At 42.1% G+C, this 12,797-nt stretch overlaps 1 protein-coding gene across 2 annotated transcripts in view; it reads left to right on the forward strand.

The window, feature by feature from the left end:
- Window positions 1-1,177: 1,177 nt before the first annotated feature.
- The window catches only part of LOC131560444 (neurabin-1-like), a 40,967-nt gene continuing 29,347 nt past the window's right edge, over window positions 1,178-12,797 (forward strand). For both annotated transcript variants that reach the window (XM_058809164.1, XM_058809165.1), the window contains exons 1-2: window positions 1,178-1,286; window positions 1,809-3,647. In XM_058809164.1, the coding sequence (XP_058665147.1) occupies window positions 2,064-3,647 (1,584 nt within the window). In that variant the 5' untranslated portion in view covers window positions 1,178-1,286; window positions 1,809-2,063. The remainder of the gene's footprint in view (window positions 1,287-1,808; window positions 3,648-12,797) is intronic.

Raw genomic sequence — 12,797 nt, forward strand, 5'->3', positions numbered from 1 at the left:
AAGCCAGAGTCAATTAGGATGTCTGGGAGAATGTATAAATTTCACCATAGACTTGAGAAATAAACCAGTGAAGCTTTTTTTTTTTTCTCAAGGAGCTAAGTATTTAGTCTTCTAAATAAATGTTACACAATTTGCTGTCAGGTGCCAACAACAGTTGCCAGGTAATAGGTAACTACCAGTACTCTTCTTCTGTGCTCTTCTATTAATTTTGTGTGAGTTTTATTCATATGGAAGGAACTGCAATCGAAATTAAACAGTCGTCCAAATCCAGTCTTTGATAAATAGGTTGAAGCCAGTGCTTTTATTTGGGCTAAGAAACGAGAGAACTGAACGTATGGAACACTGCTTTCTAAACTGCGGTTATTACTGCCTGGGGCTATCAATGATGAGCAAGAGTTCCTGGCCTTGGGGAGCTGCAGTGACTTCCCGCCCGGGGAGCGTGCGAGGGAGCCCCGCGGGCTCAGCCCCGTTCCTGCGCGGACACGTCAGGCTGTCCCGGGGCAGCAGGTGGATCCTCCTGTGCTCTGACACCGACCTGCTCGGGAGCGGCTAACACCAACTCGATTTTTGAAAGGAAGAGGGGGAAAAGGAAAGGTTTGGCACTGTTGTTACTTCAACTGTCCGAGCCTCGGTCGCGGCAGCTGTCGCTCTCCGCACCGCGCTGGCCGCCCGGGTTTGAAAGTAGCGCGCAGCATCACGGCAGCTCGGCGCTCGCCTTTCTCCAGTGTCCCTCGCCCCACTGTCTCCAGCTCCCCCGGCGGAAGCACCGGTGAGCGCTCGGGGCGCACCGACGCTGCCCCGCGCCGGCTCGCCTCGCCGACATGGTATCACCCGAAACCCGTATCCCGCCATGGCGTGGTATATCCCGGCGCGGGAGGCGCTTCCCTCGGGCCGGTCGCGCCCGCCGCCCCCAGCCCGTCTCTTCCGTGGCGCTGAGAGCGGAGCAGGGGCGCGCCCGCCGCTCCCTCTCTTTGTGTGCGAGCGAGGCAGGGAGCGCGCGCGGGCGGGCCCGAGACACAGCGCGGAGGAGGGCGCGGAGCAGCGTGAGGCCGGGGAGCGGCGCGGGCGGGCAGGCAGGCGGCGGTTCTGAGCGCGCCGCGGGGGCGGGAGGAAGGTGGAGTGAGGAGAGCGGGGCGGCGGCAGGGCGGAGGGGGGGTGGGAGGGAAGCAGAAAGAGAGAGAGGAAAGGCGGGCGGCTGTGGCGGCGGATAATGATGGCGTGGTGTGTGCGGCCGCTGGGCGGCTGGGAACGCTGAGGGGAAGGAGGCGCAGGACCCCCGCCCCCAGGTAGGCTGGCTCGGAAAGTTTGGGGCGAGGTACCGGGGCGGCTCCGCTGCGCACCCCGCAGGCCCCGCGGCGCAAAGCGCCACCACGGGGAAGCCCCAACTTGGGGCCGAAACTCGTGGCTTCCCCCGTTGCGGGCGGCGCGGGGAGCCCGGGCCCCTCCGTCCTGCCCCGCCGCGGTGCGGGCGCGCGGTCCGGCCCGGGCCCGGCCTCCCCCGGGCGGCAGGAAGGGCTGGCGCTGCCCTCCCCCGCCGCCGCCCGAGCCGGCCTGGCCTGGCCCAGCCCGGGACGGCCCTTAGCGGAGGGGCGGCAGCCGGAGGTTGCGGGGGGGCCGCCTGCCGCCGCATCCCTCGCCAGAGCCGTCAGGTCGTTGCGCGGGGAGCAGCTGGGTCCGCGCGTCCCGGCCGACACAATGGGCTTTATCCCGCAGAGAGGTCTTGGGCTGCGATTCCCAGCCCGAGTTTTGGATTCGTGTCACACGCCGGCGAGGCCCCGAGTTAATGGAAACTCTCTGTCTCTCTGCAGATGGCTTTCCGGATCCCGCGATCCGCGCTGGGGATAACTCCCGATGTGGCCATTCACGCGCTTTGATTTCTTTCTCTCCACGTAGCGTCCCCTGCGCTCCATTTCAATGCGAGCAGGGAGGCTGACTGAGTGAAAGGCTGCTTTTGGGATCTTCTCTGGGATATACGCTGCCTGGTGTTGGAGGGTGGAAGCTTTGTGCTAGGGAATCGTTCTTCCCATTCTTCTTAAGGAGTGGAGGGAGCTTCCTCTTCAACAATGATGAAAACCGAAGGCAAGGGGGAGAGGACTTTAAGAAGCGCTTCTCCACACCGAAATGCTTACAAATCTGATTTCCATGCTATCAAATGCTCTTTTGATGGTGTAAACAATCCTGACAACGCTTCCAACAAAACAGGCTTGCATCAGAAGCTGAGCACCTCTTCCAATGGAGGGGGAAGTGACCCGCACAGTCGAGGCAGAGCTGCCACTTACGGTAACAGAGTACACAAGATCAAAAATATGTTTCTGCAAATGGGAAGCTCTTGTGAAAGCAATCCACCGGCTGATACTAAACGGGCCACGGCAGCAGAGTATGGATCTTCTCCAGGTAGTCCATCTTTTCTCATTGTCCAAAAAAATAATCTTCTTAATACAAGTACCAGCCCCAGTGGCAGTCCTGTGGATTCAACGTCTGTGTCTTCTGCTGCTGACAAAGTCATCCGTAGCAATGATGAGGCAGACTTGGACAAAGTAGCCCTGGCAGAAAAATTTTCAGAGACCAGAAAGCTCTTCGAGAGAAATATAAAACAACGGAGCTCAGTGGACAGATACTTCCCCAGCAAATGTGAAAGAAGTGAAGATAAGAGGAGACATGGTTCAGCTTCTGATTGCAGCAATGTGGTGGATCACTTCAGTTTTAATACAGAAGCAAGTCCTCCAGTTGTACTGGAGAAGGCTGAAAATCAAAGTAATGAGGAGTTGAAGCAGCAACATACTAACAGTGGTTCCAAATCTTCCTTCCTGAATGCAGGGCCCATTTCTAGGAGGCTGGAAAGCTTTCTGGGTGACAGTGATACTGAAGAAACCAAAGAAACTTCCAAAAATGATAGTTCTCCAAGTCAGGACCCTTTGAGAGGCCAGCAGACTTTGAATTCATCTGCTGTTGCTGAAGGATGTCGGGAGAAAGGTGCATTCCCCAAAGCGCCTGAGATCTGCAGAGATGAGCCGAGCAAGGCACTGGGAAAAGACAAAAGAGAGCAACTGGTACTTGAGAGAAGCCTGTGGAATATGGGCAGTATGCCTGCTCAGGAGGCTCAGCAGATGTCAGATAGTGTTTGCTCCTGGGTTTCTCCCACAGAGGTGACTTGCACAGAGCTAGTTGCACAAGATGAAACCTCAGGGCATGAAAAAAAAGGTTTGGAGAAAGATCACGTTGATGAAGAGAATCAGAAGCTCACATGTGATCTACAGGAAGGGAAGAGAAGCAACTATGCCTTGGAAGTGGTAGAAGAGTTTATGGATGGCAGCAAGACCAGATGGGAAGAAGGAGATGGGATGTCTGTAAGAGATGGTCCAGCTCCACAAGTACAGGAGGTTCTAGAGCAGGAAGAGGGTACTGAAGAAGAGGAGCAAGTGTTAGAAAAGCAAAGTGAGGACTTCAGTGATTTTGGAATAGAGAATGCAGCTTTTGATGATGACAGGGACACAGAGCCAGAAAACCAAGAGCCTGAAGGCAGAGAAATTTTGGAGGGAGAGGAGGACTATATGTATGACAGCGAATATGAGGAGTTTCCTGGACTTTCTGAAGAGGAAGATCCAGCGCCAGACCGAAAAGTTAAGTTCTCAACAGCTCCTATCAAAGTAAGTACATTTGAGTTTTCTTTTTTCTTTTAAAATTGTTTTGCAGTCAGAAATACTCAGGAAATAAATTTTGGGTATTTTGTGGGTTTTTTTAGGTTCTAAAAGCATTTAAGAAGTGTAAGTTTATAGTTCTTTTTCAACACTAAGTATGAGAGAAGTTACCACTTCAGAAAACTTATTAGTTAGTCTCAAGTGATTTCTTAATTACAGCTGCTTCATAAGATAGTGTAGTGAAGCACATGAGATCTTACTTGCTGGACTTTTTCAGCAGCAGATACAAACACCTTGACCTTTAATACTTTAATTTTTTTAGAATTGAGGCATTGCATTAGGAATTATTATTTTCAGTTTTCCTTTTGGCACAAAAGTTTAAAAAAAAATCCAAACACCCCCCCCCCACTCGAAAACTTTGATATTCAACTTCAGACTTGTTTATGGAATGAACTATAAGAAAAATATCAAATGACTGGTTCTTGTATTTTAAGATTCTAGAATTCTCTCCAATAATAATCATATATATGTTGTTTGGCTCTAATACTGATAAGGTGAATAAGCCGTAGGAGTGTTAACTTGATTATTTTGGAGTTATGAAGTTGCAGAAGTCAAAGTTATAGGGCAGACTGGCTAATGAGGAGTAGTGTAAGTTCTAACTTGAACAAATTAAAAAGACTTATGTGTCTAATCTTCCTCCACCAAAAATACCCACAAAATAAGTTGCTCCACAACTCAAACTATGTTCACCCATAGTGAACATAGTCTCTTTCCAGATTTGAATAATTCTAGTCTCTGTTAAACTTTGGAAGGAGAATTGGGAGACATGGACAAGTGTAGAATGGGGGACTGTACAGACTTTCCTCAGAATGCTTCTCTTCTACTATCACATGATTGAAAGAAATAACTTTTAATAAACAGCTTTTACATTTTGTTCTTAGAGTCAGGACTCATTTTACTGATCAGAGGGATGTAAAAATTCTGTTGACTCTTGAACTTCCCACAGCACAGAGCTGTAATTTCCCAGTTTGCTAACACACACTAGTGCTGTACCCAAAAAGATGTTTTGATCGTGGCAAAAAAATTTGGCAAAATGTGAGTTTTGTTGCGTGTGGGTTTTTTTATAGTCTCTCCATAGACAAGCTGACTTTATATGGCTTTCTTCTAGTTGATGTTGCTTTAATGGTGACCTGGAGCAGTGAAGGGGAGAGTGCTGCTATTGAAAACTGCATAATGAGTCTGGTTGGGGCTGGGAGAGAGCCAGAGGGGCATCAGTCCATTTCTACATGCATTTGTGCACTCAGTATCTGAGCAAAGTGCCAAGTAGAGTCTACTGTAAATGTGTTAAGTGACTTCCTGCTGTAGGCAGGGTTTTCCTGATCATTGCTGATTTCCTACTGCAGCAGTGGCCCTTAACAGACTTCTGCCTTCTTTGCTGTGATTATGCCAGACATAATTGAAAGCCCCGGTAGAAATCTCAGTGCTAACTGTGATGTTAGCTCAGAATTTGGTAACAAGCACTGCTCAATTATAGCTGCTTCTCTGAAAGCTACAGGAAGCAACCTGTCTAAGATTATCATTTAGACAATCAAGAGATGAATGGTTAGAAGCAACTGGTAGCGGTTTCCTATGAAAAACAACATAGTTCTTGCCAGAATGCCCCACTTGGATTGGCAGAATAAACTGTACTTAATAGCAATAGGGTTATTGAGATACTTTTTAAGGCCCTTAAATTGAAGCTTGTGATACTTGCCTTCCTTTATCCCCTTTCAGTGAAACTTGACTGTATCTTTCCTGCATTGGGTGTAGGGATCTCTTTCTGTGGGTCATTTTCAATAGGTTTTCCCTCTTTCATGTCTGCCTTTTTGCTTCATGTTTCTATTATAATTAGTGGGAATAAGTTCTGGTTATATGGTTTTTGGGATTTGTATTCTATAAAATAAAGAATTCCAGCTTTTTATGCTTACCCAGAACTTTCTTCAGTTCTGTATTTTTAATATCTCAATAACCTTTTAGAAAATCCCAGTTTTACCTTACAGAAGGAAATCTCTCCATCTTTCTTCATAGATGGTGCATCTTAAATTGGAAGAGAAAAAAATATCTCATCGGTAGCTAAAAGATTATTCCTGGTCCCTACCACAGCTTTGAGCTGTGCCATAGTGAGAAATGTATCCTAGTAGCTTCTTCTTTCAGCTTTATTTAGACTAATAAGTTTGACTAAAATGTGAGTGCCATTTTCAGACATTTGTAGCCACTAGAGAAGGTCTGTGATTCTTCTCCTCACAGATGTTCCTGAGAGAGGCCAGGCTGCCCTTGCATTCTTGCTGCTTTCATTCTCAATCTCTAGTGATGACAAAGAAACCATCTGTGTCTCTTGTTGTTGCTGTTTAGGTATCTGGTAGAGTTGAAGAATTCAAAATGTTGAGTGTATTGGGCAAGAAAAAGCACATTCTCAGATCTGCAGCATTCTGCAGTGAGGGAGCCCTGACCGTTGAATTTGAAATATGCAAAAGGGAGTTTGGATATGTCTGTCAGTAATGGATAGAACTTAAGGCACCTTAAAATAGCATTTATACTGCTGCAACAAAGAGAACTTGATGAATATTTCTGTTTCAAAGCTTCTAGTCATTAGTAATATTGGCAAGTTCATTGGGTAAAAGAAGGAGACTGTGGAGCTCCCAGGGGTAGCTAACACTGTTAGCACTGCAGCTGACCTGTGGTGGAGGTCTGTAATTGTTCACATCTGTAGCAGGGCTTGGGAACATAATTTGATCTGATAATTTCAGGAAAGATGGAACAGAATTACACAGTACTCTGTTGTTTTGTGTTGCCCTGTGCCTGTGAAAGCAAGCACAGATGAGACTTTTTAAAAGAAGTGTTTAAATTCCATAGAAGCTGTTGATAAATGATATATGGGATTTTTTTACTTGCTGTGGGTGACCAGACTCTCTTAAGTCCTGCTGCAGTTTGATCTTTCCAGACCCTGGGGAACATTTTATCTCAGTTCTTGTTTTCCTGGAGTATTTTAGAGAGTGATACAATACAGTTATTAGCAGAACTTTGCAGCCTGGGTTTGTGTTATGGTACATGAGCAATTTTTAGTCTCTTGTTGCCACATATGAAGCCAGTAAAGCACACTTGCAGTCCATGGTATTTGCAAGGGAACTGAATTTGCCTTTGTGTTGAAGTTTTCTGAGCGAACTGTGTAAACAATCAGCATTACACACAAGGCAAATAACATCAGGTAATTCTTCTGTCATCCCTTTATATTTCATTTTGCCTTTGTAATGTAGATGTTAACTTGCTGTCAGTTATGAGATTACCTTGAAAGGCTTTAATTAACATAAATGTAATGACTGAGTGCTGTTTGATGTTTGTAATTTTGAAACTTTCTGTTTGGAAAACAAATGCTTGTTTTCAAATTGATCTCTTGAGATGTTTTCACCTCTGACTGTGTCAAACAAACTTTGTCCTCCAAGCCTTTAATAGCACAGTGACTAACTTCTGAAATTATTTATGATCCTTAGAAATTCTGTAGCTCAGGTAAGCTGAAAAGATAGTACAGCTGCTGCTGCTGTTTGCTTCTGTTTACTTATCAGTGTTATCTAGTTTATGTTGCATGGGAGTGTCTGTTCCCAGCTTTTTGTGAATAGTAATATATTTTGAGCTGGTTTAGTCAAGAAAGCAGTTTAAAAAAGTAAACAGAACAAACCCCGAACCTTATAAAGATATTACTTTTATATTTGTCACAGCTGAGCATAAATTTGCTTCATAAGGAAACTGCAAGCAGTTTCACAGTCTGTGTGTTGTCCTAACCAGTCTTGTTTCAGCTGCTTCTGTGAGAACATGGGAATCCTTCCTAGTATTGCCGTTTGTCTTGCACATCACAGTAAAGCTGTTCTATGTATAGCTGGGCACAAATGGTGGTGGTGTTCAGCCTTTCCTATTCTTCAACGTTTTTAGTACAAAACTGCTTACTGTGGAAGTTAATGAAGAACTAAGTGAAGATAACCCTTGAATTAGATTTTGACAGCATGCCTGCAAATGCTTTTAGAAGATGCACTTTTAGGACATGCACAGATTTTCTAGGTCAATGTGCAGACTGGTGTTTTAACACAATGTTGCAGTGTGGTGCTTCAGCTTCATACAGCCTCTGAGTTTGGAACTGTTTGTTCGTGTACTTACAGTGTCCTACACAACAAGGGGTACAAAATGCACTGCCTGGTTGAAGGTACCCAAACCCTGAGTTCCTTCAGGAATTAGAGAATTGATGGCTGGTCAATTGTCAGCCATTGCTCAAGCACTTCTGTAAAGTACTTCTGTGGCACTAAGAAACAAGTATGTGATGTGGGTGAGGGTTGATGAAGGAAAACAGAGATTTGATTTGAGACCAGATTTAAACAGAATTGGCTTATATGTCGGAATAAATATTTTGTTTCTTGACAGAAATAATGTGTCTTTCCTTACTACTTTGTTTGGGATCTTTTCCAATGACAATTTGCTTGTTTAAAGTTATAGATTTTAATTGTTTTTAAGCTCTGTTTCTTAACATTATGACATTTGTAATGTAACATGAAACCAACTTCTCTTCATATTTTCATCTCAATCTCTCCACGGTGCTTTTCAGTGATTTTTCACAAAAAATAATTCTATTTTGTTCTGTCTACATCTGACACTATGGCATTCCTGCAACTTAACAATATGAGAGATTAAAAATATGGGTAATAACTGGAGGAAGAAGGTATATATTTTCACACACATTTGAAATTTTTTGTTGTTTTGGGTTTTTTTTGAGAAAATATAATCTTTAAACCTTTATTGAAAGTTCAGTTTTCATACAAAATCTTTCTTAAGTTAAATGATTATTAAGCCTAAATGCATTTAATTCTTCCCATAGGTTTACCTGTGTTACACAGTTCTGTGTTGAATCTTTCTGGTGCCTTTATGGTCCTTGTTTTTTGATGCTGTGATGGTTGTTCAGCTGGAACAAAGCTCTTTCAACTCAAGCTGTCTTTGGCTTTTTTCTTTTTTTAAACTAAACATCTTCTCGTTTGATTTTTAGTAAATGTTTGATATGTAATGTTTACAATAGTAGATTGATTTGGCATTTCAGGAGTCTTTGGATGAGAGTCCTGTGCCAGGACATGAGGCTGTAAATCAGAAATCTTAATTGGAACAGAAAAAGTAAAGAATTTCTTTTTGTGTCCTGGCTCACTGCTGGAGCAGCTGGACTCTCTACATTAATATCTCAGTGTATTTCCAACTGAATTATTCTGCAGATGCAGTTAGACAACATACCAACTGACCTGCTTAATGTATTTGATTATGCTAGAAAACTATATATATATATATATATATAAGAGTGTGTTGAGGTAATGGAGATCAGGTGAGGTTATCACCTGCCTGTCCCCACTCTCCTTTCAGTCCATCCAGCTTCGAACTTCTAGAAGTTTCACCTGGATTTATTAGGAAGGAGAGAGGGGTTTTAAAAGGTACTTTTAAAGTACTGATTGGTTTGTTTGGAAAATTAGCACTTGTATCAGAGGTGCATATTCATGGCCTCACTGATGACAGGGCTGCAGCTTTAGTTTAAGTTACTTGTTCTTTTTAGCTTAATGCTAGCTGATCACTACATATTCCCTGCCAGCATTTCCAGCCTGCACTGTTTTACTTTCTCAGAACAGCTGTGGGGAACAGGAGGGAGAAAAGGAGGTGAATATGAGGCACTTGAGGGTTTCATGGGAGATGATTAGAAGAAACACTGAGGAGGTGGTGGGGATCAGCAAAGATAAGCAGATTTATAGGAGACAAGTTCAGTAGATCAACAGTTGAAGTGCTGAAAGATTCAGTGTCTTTTCATGATGATTAGTGTTGTTACTATGTGAGAATACATTTCCTAGCCAGGTAAAAAATGAACCAGAAGTAGCTGAAACTTTTTTGCAGTTTACCTCTGGAGAGAAATAAATTAAAAAAAAAAAAATTATCCCCTTTCCATATAATTCTAACAAAAAGAAAAGTGAACACTAAGAAGGACGTCAGTAAAAAGATCCTTGCTTTCATCTTATCTAAGTACATATTTTGTAATCCTGAGATCATGAGGATTGTGCAGAGGTTTTTACAGGGTTCTTACATTTTTATTTAGTAGGAAAGTATTATGCAATATGTCAAATATCCTATTTTTCAGACATTTTCTTTCATCACCCTCTAATATGACTTGGCATAGTGAATTGACCCTTCTTTTTAGAGCTGGGGTATTGATCATTGCTAATGGTAGTATTAATGCAGATTGGTTAATTGTATTAATGCAGATTAGTTAATTGAGTTGATCTGGTACCCCCGATGACAGGGTTATTTTGTTGTTTCTTCCTAAGGACTTTAAAATACAGGTGGACTATTTTTGTGTCCACTGTTATTCTTTTGAAGTTCCCCACAGTGATTTGCTTGCTGTTTCGATTTGGTCAGGCCAAGATTTTTGTTTTGGTGAATACCAAATAGATACATGTGTATCTGTGTGCATCACCAGGGGTAAACTGTTGGTACCAAGGCACCTGTGAAATTCACAGATGTTGTCATTGAGTCACTCTCTTTATACACATACCTAGCTTTCAGAAGCTAATTTTTTTTTTTGTGCTTCCTTTTATGTGGTATTTTGAACAGTTTTTGTTCTTATGGATATATGCTACTTATTTTGGAGCCTTTCAGTCTCTTTGTCAGTCAGAGAGCATAGCCACCTCAAGCTGAGTTGCTGGAGGAGCACAGCCAGGCCAGAGCAGAGCTCTTCTGCAGATGGGGATCATGGAGTGTCTCTGAACTTCTCTGAATACCTGAAATGAAATAAAATCAGTGCTCTGAATCTGAATGGATGCTTTTCTTTGTCTTCAATATTTCTTCCATTGGGATTGAAAAATTAAATGCTGAAAGTGAATGTTTCTCCTTCTCAAGTAGCTAGCATAACCTGACTGAAATAGATGCCATTATTGTCTGTCTTGTTCTTTAGCAGGCTACAGTGTTTAATCTCCTGCAGTGAAAAACAGAACTAAAGAATAAATTTTACTGTTTTATTGAGAATTAAGTAGAGAATGAGACTGGTAAAAAACTGGTTTATTTATGATAACATTGTCCATATGAAATTGTTTGCATTGTAGATGTAAAGCTAGATTGCACTTTTGTCTTTATGTAAACTGACTTGGTTGGGGTTTTTGATGAAGTCATACCAGGCTGCAGGACCAAGGACATGAGTGTGCAAAGCCTGCCTGTCTACCTGGTTAGTAACAGAAATTGCTGTCTTGAGTGTAATTTTTTATAATATCGACCTTTGACAGTTACCAACCATTCTGAAAACTTTTTGAAGAGTAAAGGTGTGAGTATTTAAAAAGTCAAATTAAACACAGTATTTCTCTTTGCTGCTTCTATGATTGTATAGCCTGAATTGAGTTAGATCAGATATAGGCAATTTTTACTTAAAATATAGAAAGTAGTGCTAATGAAATATTAACCACATAGCTTTTGGAAGTAGAGGGAAGAATAGGATAGCAGTAGCAAGATATCTACTTGAACAGAAGAGAGATATGGTAAGAGTAAACAGTAAAGTGTACATTAGGCTTCAGTCCTACTTCAGTGCTGCTATTTCAAATGATTATTCATGGGCACTTCACATTTTGCCAGGCATCACAAAGGCCTCGGTTTGGAAAGCTGAAACTGTTTGCTATTGGGTAATTTTCCCTGAGCTTTAACTTGTGTTTTGAACGTTGGCTTTATGGAGTGTCAGTAAACAGGCACATTCAAATGAGGGCAGGTGAACCAGGGCTGTGGTCCTGGCTGGGTGTGCTCCAGGCAGGGATCAGGAACACTCCAGGGCCTCTCTCAGATGTTCAGTGGTGCTGTAACTGCCTGTGCAGGTGTTGTGAGCCTTCCCAGCAAATGCTGCAGGATTACATGAGAACTTTAACATGATGTGGATGTTGCTTCCATTCTAATTATTTGGAGGCCCTTCCAGGCAGTTCCTGATTTCCTAATCTGACTGTTTAATTGCTTTTGTAATGTTCTGCTTTGCATTAGGCACAAACAAATCTATATACTAGAAATGAATGTTGGAGTGGAGGTCTTTGTGATTTTTTTGTAGATTTTTTGAACTTTCTTGCAAGCACATGGTAAATTAGTGTTTGCCCTCTAACTAATTAATATTCTTCTAAAAGTAACATATTTAATAGACATTCTTCTGTGCTGTTAAGAGTTTGAAGCATGTGAAGGTCATGGTTGTTTTTCTGTGATAACGCTATTTTCTGTGTTGGCACTAAGATGATAGAAGAAATTTTTGGTCCTGTAATAATTACAGGAACTGAACAGCAGGGTCTTTTAGACAGGCTCTGTTGGTGTTTTTTGGGTGCGGGTCTTGTCTTGAGGATAAGCACCTTCATAAAATATGCAAACCAAGTTTTGCATCTTCACACCAGATTTTTCTGGTGTGAAGAATGTAGCTAGTTTTCTCTCCAGATAAATATATATGCTGTTCAAGCACTAAGTATGTTTGAAAACTTACCATTATGTGTTTAAAACAGTTCAATTCAAATAATTCTTAAAAATTCAGCCTTCTATCAGAACTTTCTTTGATTCAAGTTAATTGTATTCATTCTGAAGGAAAAAGGTTTTAAGTGAAAAAAACCAACCTTTTCAGCATTTTGCCATTCATTAACTTGATAGGATCCAAAAATTATTAATGTTAGAGTAACATCCTGGATATATAACAAGCTATGGGAAAAGGCTTGTGAAATTTACATGGTTTCCATGTGAAATTCACCTGTTTTCCCTGTGTTGAGCCAATAATTTTTGTTGGCTAAAAAATATATTTTAAAAATACCAGTTGCGGTACTAATAATTTTTAAATCTCTAGCTTGCAGTGGTTTCTGAATAGTAAGATTAGAATTTCTTTTGTCTGCAATGCATTTGATTCATTGACTAAACCCTGCCAGACACAGTGTAGGGATGAACATGTTTAGCTTTCTCATCAGTCTTCTAAACTGTGAACTTACGTTATTTATTATCCACATATAAATGTTACTTCTGCTACTTGGCAAGAACAACTTGCTGACCAGTTCTGTATTTTCTGTATTAATAGCAACATTTTTTTCTCTCTCATAAAAGATGAACATAATGTTATGA

This window comes from Ammospiza caudacuta, chromosome 8, assembly GCF_027887145.1.
Source record: "Ammospiza caudacuta isolate bAmmCau1 chromosome 8, bAmmCau1.pri, whole genome shotgun sequence".
In the NCBI taxonomy this organism is placed as follows: Eukaryota; Metazoa; Chordata; class Aves; order Passeriformes; family Passerellidae; genus Ammospiza; species Ammospiza caudacuta.